This window comes from Rhinatrema bivittatum, chromosome 7 (assembly GCF_901001135.1).
Source record: "Rhinatrema bivittatum chromosome 7, aRhiBiv1.1, whole genome shotgun sequence".
Classification (NCBI taxonomy): Eukaryota; Metazoa; Chordata; class Amphibia; order Gymnophiona; family Rhinatrematidae; genus Rhinatrema; species Rhinatrema bivittatum.
The window spans coordinates 229,728,171-229,740,534 of record NC_042621.1 but is presented as its reverse complement, the minus strand read 5'-3'; the positions used below and the strand labels follow the sequence as shown (position 1 = coordinate 229,740,534).

Sequence of the window (12,364 nt, the reverse complement as noted above, 5' to 3'; positions counted from 1 at the left end):
GGTGTAGTTAGTGAATTGGTATGAACCATAATTGCTGACTCTTTTCCAACCCCAGGCGGTTGTACTGTATTCTGTCTTTGTTGAACAATTTGGGATATAGGAAATAGGAAATATCAAAAGCCCTATACAAACTGTTTTAACAGTTGGACTTCAAACACTAGGAAATATCACATTTCAAGGGAAAGGAAGAGGTTGGCTTCGTAGTTTTTTCTTGAGCTTGAAATTCAGAACACTGAACCTTCTGAATGGGGTTTTGTTAGAGCTATGATTTCCTATATACCCTGGTGTTATCCAGAGCCTTTCAAATGCAAATAAAGTAACTTTAAAAGCCCTGTGACCCAAATCGGATTAAAGGGAGGAAATCATTGTAAGAACAAGATTATTATCACATCACTCTCCTGGACTAGAAATCTGAAAATGATAGTGGTGATTTTATATAGGCCTCCAAATAAATCAGAAAAAGAATGGAGAATATTCCCGATGCACATTACTATTCAGAAGGAATAAAGCACATATCCAAGTAGATAACACAATTAAATATAAATTCCCTTTAAGGATGTTTACGGATGCTGCGTGTCTCTAGTAGCACTTTATAAATGATATATAGTAGTACTTTGATAGTAATAGTACTGCTTAGCACAGTTGTTCTAATATAAGCAGAAGATAAAAGTTTTAAATGAAGAATGCCTGCATACATATGAGTACCATAGTAAATATTTGTCCAATTGTTATTGGCCTGACAATACATTTCTGACCAACCTTTGAGAGCTATGTTCTCTTTATCAGGTGAAAGCATGGGAAGTATGAATTCAAGAACAGTAAAAGGTAGAAAAAGTAAAGGTACGGGGGCCTAACTTTACCCTCCTCAGTTGTAGGTATGAAAAAAAAGACATGTATCAAACATGCAATCCTAATATTTACCTCCAGCAATAAGCCCCTCCACATTCAGATGTCTCACTGGGCAGAGCTCCGTGAAGGTTGACAGAACTATCTTGAGCAGTGCTTTCCAAAATGGATTCTTTCATGGGGAGAGTCCTGTAGTGGAAATAAGGCTACAGAGCTATGTCAAAAGCTTGTATTGGCCACGTGGTCTACAAAATCCTTAGAAAACTACAGCTTGTGGAATGTGGACATTAATGGTACTGTTCACTCATGCAAATTCTGTTGACAGAACCACCCCTGATTTGGAAAAAACAGAATATTTGAATAAGGGCAACAGAAACCTCAGATTCCATTGAATCCATTTTAAATATTTCCTTCTCTTCCAATTTATTTATCTTTTTTTTTTCATTGTGTTGTCACAACATAGCCCCAGATTGCAGTCAAAGTCTATTTAGAAAGCTTTGTCATTGTAAGGTGTCAATATAAAGAATTTTTTTTCCCTTCCCACTAGGAAGCTATAGTCTGGATCTTAAAAGTACTCTTGAGTGGGTGCTGCTCCTGAGAGCATGCAAAACTGAAAGGGCAACTGGAACTTCAGTAGATCCCTTTCCAGGTGTAGGTTATGTGGGGTGGTAAGATTTGGGCTGCAAAATTTGTGCTTTTCAGCATTTTGCATCCATAAAGCTGTCTGGCCCTGTGTCTATTCAAGTGACTCTATTTCATTAAAAGTAAATCTCACTGTGAGCAATGGAAGACAGATTGAAGACTATATGGTGAATTTTAAAAGCCTGACGTGCCCATTAATTAGGGGGTGTGCGAATATGTTGGGCTCACGCGTGCCGAGCCGATTTTAAAAGCAGGCTGTCCCTGAGAGGGATAACTTGGGAAAACCAAACTAAGAATCCACACCCTAAGATGATGGCAGGGCTTTAAAACTGGTAGAGCATACCATCGGAATCTCCCATGGAGGGAGCCAAACTGCACAACTACTGCTAACTACATCCTTCTGCTCCCTCCTTAGGTCTGGTTTAGTCCTTCTGGCAAAGAATCTACAAGTAACTCCCTGAGTTGTTCTGTGTACAGGTGGTGAGAAGGAATGGAAAGTGAAGGGTCCTCTCTGGAGAACAGATGTCCTTTGTTCAGTGGCAGCTTGGCTGTAACCTGGACTCAAATGCAGTTAGCTAAGTTGCCTGTTTCTTAAACATTTATTGTGAAGCTGGCTAAAATGCAGTACAAGACAGGGAGACCAGTCAGTGGAGCAGAACTTTCAAAGACACAGCTGCCAGTAACATTTCCTAGCTGGAAGGAGTCGAACCTAGGTTGTTGCTAGCCTGGGACCAGTGTCAGACTAAGGAGTGGGGCACATGGGATGGTTAACAAGGGTCCAAACCTAGAGAGGGACCATAATATAGGATTTAATGGTCATGGTGCTGCCTGGGGCCCAGTACCCTTAATCTGTCCCTTCTTGTGGCTCAGAAAAGAGGAGACAAGCTGGAACCTCTGCAGTCCCTGAGTCAGAGGGAATACAACTAGCTGAGAGCTGTTACTATAAGAGAAATAAGGAAGGGGAAGAGAAAATAAAAGGGCGGGAAAGAGCCCGAGGAAATGGGAGCAGTGACTGCCACCCTGTCATACCACTTACTTTGTGACCCATCAGCTGAATCATAAAGTGTTCAGTATACACAATGAATAAAGTTCTGTCAAGGGTTAAGGAAATAGTTTTCTTTGAAACACAATCTCACTGACCCTTTGAAAAGTGACTGTTTATAATGCAGTTTACTGTTCTGAAATGTCATGTGAATTTGATAAGCAAAAGGACTTCCATTCTAAGGATCATTTTGAAAGACTCGGAAGAAAGGTCCTGAATTCAGCTTAAACGTTCCCTGTTTTTGTTTGTTCCATCAGTATTCACTATAACACAGTGTCCAAGTGATAGAATTTTTCTCCTTCTTTAGCACCATCTGACCCAATCTACTTGTTCAGAGTCAGAACCAGGCGTGGGCAGCAGAGACCCCCCACTCCTCCAGGAAGAACATTTACTGTGAAGCAGACATTACTCAGAACTCTTTTGTGGCAGCTTGCAAGAATTCTCTTCTTGCAAAACTGGGATAAAAAAAATAAACATTAGACATCCGGTCACATGGTTCTGTACCTAGAGATTGTGCTGGTCGCATCAGCACAATAGGCAGGGAGGAAAATGGCAACTCAGCTCACTAGCACAGCTTACATCCTATCTAGAAACCCTTGCAGTCGCTTCCTTGCCATATAGGATCAGGTGGCACAACGAGAGAGGACGTTAACCGCTTGCTGTCTGTTCTGGGGAGGACCTGCTGTCGGTCCTCCAACACAAAATATAGAAGCTGATTCATACTATTTGTTTGCTACATATTAACATACATCTCAACAACATCCACATCGTGTGTGTGTGTGTGTATATATATGTATATATATGACAATTTCCATGTAAGTGTTTTATCTGTAAGATCCATGTTATGCCAGTATTTGCTTATGTAAGTTGTGCTGTTCCATGATTCATAATTTTTACATGATTCCATGGCTCTTCATGTTTACCAAGTTGGGGTGCTACATCAGTGCTGATGAATTTCTTTTCAAAAAATTGAGTAATAAATACTAAGAAATAGGAAACAACTGGATCTGATCTGTCAGTTCAGTCATTTTCAGAAAATATTGAGATGCCAGCAACTATGTGCCATGCAAATAATTTATTTTCTGTGGAATAGGTTAATACTAACAGTATTGCAGATCTAGATAAAGCAATAGATGATGACATAGATATGTGTGCCTATAAATATATAGAAAGCGTGATATCGAGATGAGGATACACGCATAAATTTGGGCTGACGGTTGGGATTCGAGTCATAACTTCCTTTCTTTGAAACTTTGGAGATATTCAGCAAAATAAAAAAATATTGATAGTAGCCTGAAAGCATGCAGAAATGGATGCCACAATAGATGCTGTATTAACACCCTCCGCTCTACCCGTAAATATTTATGTATTCAGATACTAAGATATTCAGATGTATGAGCACTTAAAGCTACATATATATAAAAATGATGAGAAAATGTTACTAAATTTAAGCACACATGGATCACTCAGACTTCCAAATAGGCTTTCAGTCAGAAAATCCTAGCTGGAGAGTTGTATAAAGTGAGTATATGAGAAACCAATTCTAGGTGCTGAAGCCCATACTGGGAGAAGTGAATATCTGTGCCACGTAGTTTAGACATTTTTTAGCTCTTGCAAAGATGATCAAATAGTCTAAATATGGAGACTCTTTGAAAGTGGACATATATTGGAACGGGTGGATCGCCATCCTTTGTGCTTGTGGGCTTTTGGTTGGTAAGGTACCATTTTTGACATTTGGAAATAACTGTTGTGATTTCCAGAATAACAGGATGGGGGAAGGGATGCTAATGATTTTTCAGACAGTACGATACTGCAGACAAGTGAAGTCACTTGTCTGCAGTTTTTTTTTTTCATGCTTTAATCATTGAATATTTCATAAATTGGAGTAAAGTTCACTACTGTGATCAACTTTTGCTCTGCTCATTTTCAGTGTGTTCTTGAAGACAGCAATAATGATACTATGTGGAAAGCTTGCATGCACAGACTTGCAAGCTCATTTTGAAAGGGAAACTCCCTGCAGAGTTTCCCTTTTGAAAATGAAGGCTGGTACACACACCACAGTTGAAAAGTATATTTTGCACCTGCATTGAAGCAGGTGCAAAGTATGCACCAAAACGTACATTCAGTGATTTGATACTGGAATCACTGCAAGCACTTTTCCTTCCCACATCTAAGGGGGCAATAAATAGCTTTTTGATTATTGTCCCCATATGAATAAAAGCTCCAGGCATTAGATTGTTGTTTTTATATTCCATTGCATTGAGGGAATTGCATTCCATTGACTACGTTCAACGCCTAAGACCACGTGCAACATTAGAACACCTAAGACTATGTTCATCGCCACATATAAGGATAGACACAAATTTTTCTTAAACTATGATACAAACTATAAACGTCTTGAAGTAATCTCTGTTCAACTATTATGATGCAAAGATGTTTAGCTAATATGATTCATTCATTGTTTAACTAATATGATGTGAACCGTTCTGATGGCGAAACCGAAGGACGGTATACAAAACATGTTTAATTAATTAATTAATATGAATCCTGTCTTTCCAGTGATTCTCAATCTAGTCCTTGTGATCCATTTAGCCATGTTGGGTTCAGGTTTTCCACGATTCATATTTTTTTAACTATATTTCCATGCACTGTCTCCATTATAAGTAAATATATCTCACGCACATTCATTGTGGATATCCTGAAAAACAGACTGGCTGGGCAGATCCCAATGACTGGACTAAAAGCTATTTTCCTAGAATACAGTGGAAACTAGCCAAACGTTCATCAGCCAGTAAAGCAGGTCATGTGCCATCAATCGGTAATGTTTAACATGCTAAATTCATGACTGTGTGTGTACACACTACAAACTAACTTATTGCAAATACAAGAGGGAGGGACCAGAAAAATCTCATGCATTATATTAGATTGCTTTGTGAAAATAAACTTCCGTATGTTAATTATGATTTTGCTTAAAGTACATCATTCTATTTCTGTACTTTTTTTTTTTTTTTTGCTTATATCAATTTCTTTAAATTTTACAGGCAAATTCAAAAAATGGTACATGATATCAAGAAAAATGAAGGGGGATTTATGAGCAAGATCAAAAAGTAAGTTACAAAGGATTTTTTGTAAACATATCTAAGATCCGTGTATATAAACTGATAACTAAGTCTATCAGAAAAATGTAGATAAACTGAATATCGTTTAATGACAAACATTTCATAATGGCAGGAAAGACAATATCTAAAAAAAACCCCAAAAACCTGAGTAATGTCTTTTTTTTATTAAACTACTATAAATATTCAAAATTATACTTTGATGATATTCCATGAATATATGCCTAGATATTTGCAGAGTTAAGAGTCAGGGTGGTAAACTGAATGGTAGAATGAGTGAGCTGTGATTCATGGGATAAATGGTTTCTTGGGCGTGTAGTTTCCAGAGTTTCCTCTCCTATGATACTTGTTAGAGGAGTTTTTATATTTCTCCAGTAGGTCAAAAGAAGAAAAAAGTGTGTCAGTGAGCTGTGCAATACACAAAGGGGTAGATTTTAAAAGAAGCGCGATCAGCCTACTTTTGCTTGCGCATCAGACTCAAGCAAAAGTACGCTGGATTTTAGTAGATACGCGCGGAGCCGCGCGTATCCACTAAAATCCTGGATCGGCGCGCGCAAGGCTATCGATTTTGTATAGCCTGCGCGCGCCGAGCCGCGCTGCCTCCCCCCGTTCCCTCCAAGGCCGCTCCGAAATCGGAGCGGCCTCGGAGGGAACTTTCCTTTGCCCTCCCCTCACCTTACCCTCCCTTCCCCTACCTAACCCACCCACCCGGCCCTGTCTACACCCCCCCCTTACCTTTGTCGGGGGATTTACGCCTCCCGGAGGGAGACGTAAATCCCCGCGCGCCAGCGGGCCTCCTGCGCGCCGGGCCGCGACCTGGGGGCGGGTACGGAGGGCGCGGCCACGCCCCCGGACCGCCCCGGGCCGTAGCCACGCCCCCGTACCCGCCCCCAAAACGCCGCGACGACCGGGCCCGCCCCCCGACACGCCCCCCTCCGAAAACCCCGGGACGTATGCGAGTCCCGGGGTCTGCACGCGCCGGTAGGCCTATGTAAAATAGGCTTCCCGGCGCGCAGGGCCCTGCTCGCGTAAATCCGCCCGGTTTTGGGCGGATTTACGCGAGCAGGGCTCTGAAAATCCGCCCCAAAGTAACTGTTGTGATTAGGACTGAATCAGAAATTCAGTTTGAAATCTATAAAGAAATCTCCACCACTAAACTGTGACCTCATATCACAAACAGCCCAGTTGAAACATTTTTGGCTAATATATAACTCCTGTATAGCATGGGGGGATTTATGTGCTGCCCAAAGAGAAAAAAAGCAAATCGGTCAACATGATTGGTTGGTTGACTCAGCTTTTGCTGGTGTGAGAGCACTGGTGTCAGTGCTGTGGATGCTTGAGCACTCCCAATATTGTCTCCTGCACGCCTGTGGATCAGAAGTGGAAAGCTTCCTGCTGCAGGAGCCCAAGGGAGGACAGGAAGGAAGTGTTTCTGTCTCCCTGCTATTGCTCCGCCCCCCCCCCCCCCCCCCCCCCCCCCCGTGCAGCATTGGTCAGAAATTCTATAGTTAGTCAATAGGCTTCAAGGGAACCAGAGAGCAGCAGCAGTAAAGGACAGATAGGCTTCCTGTCTTTGGTCTGCCCCAAGGTGCAGTGGAGATGGGGAGGGTTGCTGATACAGGTTCTGGGAAAGGGAAAGAGGGACAGAGGAGCTATGAGGGGGATGAGAGAACTAGAGATGTGAATCGTGTTCGTAGAACAGCGGGAAATCTTCGTTTCCCGCTGTTCTGACCGCTTTTTTTTTCGGCTGTCCCTGACCCTTTAAATCTAATTATTTAGAATCCCCCACCTTCCCGACCCCCCCCCCCAAAAAAAAAAACTTTCCTAAAGTACCTGGTGGTTCAGCGGGGGTCCCGGGAGCGAGTTCTCGGGCTGTCGGCTGCCTGTAAACAAAATGGCACCGATGGCCTTTGCCCTTACCATGTGACAGGGGCCATCGGTGCCATTGGCCGGCCCCTATCACATGGTTGGAGCAATGGATGGCCCATGCCATTTTGTTTACTGATTGATTGGTTGATTCAGCTTTTCCTGGTGTGGAAACTGGTGTGAGAGCACTGGTGTCAGTGCTGTGGATGCTTGTGCACTACCAGTATTGTCTCCTGCACGCCTGTGGATCAGGAGTGGCAAGCTTCCTGCTGCAGGGGCCCAAGGGAGGACAGGAAGGAAGTGTTTCTGTCTCCCTGCTATTGCTCCGGCATGGTAGGAGCAATAGATGGCCCGTGCCATTTTTTAAGATGGCACTGGCCATCCATTGCTCCTACCATGTGACAGGGGCTGGCCAATGGCACTGATAGCCCCTGTCACATGGTAAGGGCAAAGGGCCATCGGCGTCATTTTGATTAGTGGCAGCCGACGGCCTGAGAGCGGGAGATCGCTCCCGGGACCCCTGCTGGACCACCAGGTACTTTAGGAAAGTTTTGGAGGGGTCAGGAGGGTGGAGGATTCTAAATAATGAGATTTAAAGGGTCGGGGTGGGTTTGGGGGGGGGGGTTCTGTGTGCCCTTTCTTCTTCCCCCCCCCAAAAAAAAAAAACCAATAAGAAAACCACATGAAAATTTTGTGGGGTTTTCCTATCGCTTTCGGGGACCCCCCTATAGTTGACGGAGTAGAAAATATTGTACGATATTTTCATCCATCAGAAAAACTATGCACATCCCTAGAGAGAACTGCTGGGCGAGGAGGAGAGGAAATGCTGGCTGGGAGATTGAAGGATGGTAATAAAAGGTGTAACAAGCAGTCAAATTTTGCCTTCTGTCAACAGTTTTGCCCTCAATGTGTGTGTCAGAGGTCTCTCCCAAATTCTGCTCCTGTTTTGAGGTCAGTGTAGTGTAGGTGTGTTGGGAGGGGCCATTGGAGTTATTAAAACTTCTGCACTCATGTGATGCAAGAGGAAACTTTGGGGAGTAAGCCTTAGCACAGGGCAGTAGGAGAGAGGATTCCAAGATCTGTTCTGCAGGGTATCCATTTCCTCATAGAGTGGTGTCAGTGGGCCTTATCCCCTCCACAGGGAAAGTGCCAGGAAAAGAAGAATAAATGTTCCTGTTCAGGGAAAGTGGCTGATACATAGGGAAGAGGTTGACCAGGCCTTACCAGGAGGAAAGTGAAAAGTGTCCAGGAGATGAGAGAACCCAGGATTCCAAGGTGTGCTGAGAGAAGTGTTCCTGTGGAAGATCTGAATCTGAGGAGTCCAGGGAAGAAGGGACTGCTTCAGAAACAGTGAGAAGATTATCCTTGGGAGATCGAGACCTGACTGACAAAGGGGCTCAGAAGAGGCTTCCCTGACTGAGAGAAAAGATCTGCCTTCCAGAAATGTAATGGGAGGGCTCAGAGAGGAAGGGAGCCTGTCTAAAAGAGCTTACTATTTTGGAGGACTTTATGGAGTGATCTGAAAAGAGACTGAGTTTTTTTTTAATTTTTGCACTTTTGTACTTTGTTACTGTTGCACTATCAACTGGTTTGTTGTTTTGGACTTTCTTTTCCTGCCATTGGTGCCAATAAAGTATTTTATTTTGAACAATAAAACTGGAGGTAGTGTGCTGATTTTTTTTTTTTTTTTTCTGTGACTGGACTGGTGAGCAGAAGAGCCCCAGGGCAAGAAAAAACCCTAAAGGCCATGAAAAGTAAATCTTTGTTCCCACCTGTGTGGGAACCTGGGACATCATGGGATCTTGCATGGTCTGTGATCCTCCCCGTGTGCCTAATTGCCCAAGAGCTGATCAAGATGGGGATACTGCCTGGGAGATGGTTTGGGAGAGGAAATGAAAGAAGGCTGGGAAGGGAGGAGAGGAACCATGAGGGAAAGAAGGCTGATAATGAAGCTGTGGGAGAGTTGATGCAGGTTGTGAGGTCAGGAAGGGCTGGATATGGGCTGTGAGAAGTGGAAAGAGGTTGAGTGAAGGGAGAAGGATATACAAGTTGGGAGAGGGGACATCGATTGTGAAAAGAGAAGCCAGGGCGAGTAGTTGGGTGAAGGATATCCATGAGGGAGAGAAAGGTTAGGAGGACTGGGAAAGGATCTGTGTGGGACAGAGAGGAGAGGGTTGATAGGGGAGGTAAAACCAAGAGAAGGGTTGTGAGAATAGAGGGGATCATGGTGGAGGAAAGAGGCATGAAGAGGTGAGGAAAGGGATGGATGTAGCATGAGGGGGTGAGAGAAGATAAAGAGCTCTGGAGAGACCGCCAGAAGAGAGAGAGATATACACATGGAGGAAAGGGGAGGCTGTTCTGTGAGGCAGGGTGAGGCGGCTGCCTCAGATCGCAAACTTTTTACGCAGCAAAAAGTGCCCACCTAAACGCCCAGCAGCCGCTTCACCTTGCCGCCAGATATATATTTAGCTACTTGTCGGCAGGGTTCCCACCCCTTGCTGACAGCTGAAAAAGCAGGCCCCATGCACCACCAGCAGAGCCTAACCCACCAGCTGCAGAAAGAGGAGGCCTCACGTGCCACCAGCGGAGTCCAACCCATGGTGGCCAAAGAAAAGAAGAGGCCCTGTGGGCCCCAGGCAGGCAAAAAGAAAAGAAGGCCCTGGGGGCTGCCGGTGGCCAGAAAAAGAGGCCCCCCAGTGGCTGAAGAAGAAGGTCAACAGCTGCTGGCAGCCAAAAAAAAAAGGAAGAGATAGCACATGTGAGTGAGATAGAGAGAGAGAGAGAGAGTGTGTTTGTGAGAGAGCATATGCATGGGCAAGTATGAGAGAAACCATATGCATGTGTATGAGAGAGCATGTATGAGAGCATCTATGCGTGTGTGAGAGAGAGAGCATGTGTGAGAGCACCTGTGTGCATGTTACAATTGCCAGCTCCCAAGAAGCTTCCAAGAGCCAATGTACTTATCCCCGACGCCTGCAGTGATGTTCCACAGCTGGGCCACTGCAGACAGCTAGTCCACTTGCGCAGAATGACCACCACTATCCGGGCCTCTCCCCCTGCTCTACATAGACATGCATACACCAAGTCCTCAGCTTTCAAGGGCCTGTTGTGGAAAAAGGGGCCATGGTGCCCTCTGATAACATCGGTGCCTTAGCCTTATAAAAGAGCTCCTTTGACGCTTCCACCTCGCCTCAACAATGGGTCTCCTACATTCGCGAGTGTAGTGCGTGTATTGCTGCTTCCTGTTTCCTGGTCCTGCTCTTTGCCTCGTCTTGCCTGCCCAGCCTGCTTTTTCTCTCCAGCCCAGCCAGCCCAATCTTGCCTTGTGTCTCAGCCTATTCAGGCTAGTCTTATCCAACCCTTACCCTCCTGCTGTGTCAATCCTCTTCCTCATCTCCCCAGCCTGTCCTCGGACTGACTTCAGGATCTGATCTTCACTTTGAACCTTGACCTTCCTTGCTTGCCACCTACCATTGACCCTTGTCTGAACACTGACCATTCTTGCTTGCCGCCTACCACTGACCCTTGCCTGAACTTCAACTATTCTCTCTTGCCACCTCCGCCTCCGACCTTGGACTGGTCCTGAAACTTTGCATTCGCTCTTTCTATAGAGACTCGTGCCTAAGACCTGCCGGCCCATGGAACCCGAGGACTCAAACCAAGGGGAAAGGGATTGGTATAGATGAAGCTTTTGTCCAGTCTCTTCCTTGCATAGCTTCCTTGGTGAGAGCTTATGGGACCTACCCCATAGGCTGCATCAATCTCATCACAGCAGCAAGGTTCCACAAATCTTACAGTGCACATATGTGAGCATCTACATGTGTGTGAAAGAGCATATATCAAAGGATCTGTGTCCATGTGTGAGAGAACATGAACATGTGTGTGTGTATATGAAAGAGGAGAAAGTTCACCCTTATTTGTTTTAATTATTGGATGTTATTTGATGTTTGCTATTTTTAAATATTATTGATGATTGGGAAATGTTTATAATTTTTATGAGTTTTTAATTATTGGCTATTTTATTCATTCTTTTTACTATTATGGTTTATGTTTTATATTCCTTGATTTTATTGTTTGAGGAATGGCATTTCTATTTTTCTATTATTCCTCTGCATACAGTCTGGCTTATTGAGGTTTCCAGTTCATTTCTGTTTATGGTCTCTCTATTCTGTATTTGGTGAGGGTCTGTCTGTGTTCTGCATGTATGACTGAGGTGAGGTATTCTGCTAACTTGTAGTTCTGTATAAGGATCTATACAGGCTGGCTTGCTCTGCTTTCCTAATAGGAGGTGCATTGGTGTTTAGGGCCTGGTGTAATATTTGCAGAGTTGCTTTTTCATAGTTCAGGTTTTTGCTGTTTGAGGGCTAGCAGTTAGTGGTCTTTTAGTATGGGAGGTTTACAAATATCGTAAATGTAATTCTGTTTATTATGGGCTTTCTGAAGGCCAAATTCACACCCATCATGCATTACTATAGGCCTAATATCATATGCATTCCGAGAGTTTTTTGCAGGGTTGTGATATTTTTACCTCATAAGGCTCTCAACATCATTATTAATGCAGAAGTTTGAATGGTGTGTGATGAGGGGGCACAGTCAGAAGGCTGTGAAGCTTGCCTGGGATGCCCTTGCAATGGCCTGGAGAGAGTGCTCCACACACAGGCCCCGCAACTTACCCATCTCCCACTTCGCCAGAGGAAAATGCTAGGGAAAAGGTGGGAAGTAGTCTTAAGGTTCCTGGGGGTGTGGAGGTTTGCAAGCTTCCTAGAAGCCTCATCGCTTACACTCTATCTGCCACTTCTCTGTGAATGATTTGAAATCACCGAAAGGACCAGACTACAAGGACACTTCATGC

General features: G+C 44.2%; 1 protein-coding gene across 6 annotated transcripts in view; it reads left to right on the top strand.

Annotated features, from left to right (window-relative positions):
• BLNK (B cell linker) overlaps positions 1-12,364 on the top strand; it is a 307,813-nt gene that overhangs the window by 214,849 nt on the left and 80,600 nt on the right. For all 6 annotated transcript variants that reach the window (XM_029609959.1, XM_029609960.1, XM_029609964.1 and 3 more), the window contains one exon: positions 5,572-5,637. In XM_029609959.1, the coding sequence (XP_029465819.1) occupies positions 5,572-5,637 (66 nt within the window). The remainder of the gene's footprint in view (positions 1-5,571; positions 5,638-12,364) is intronic.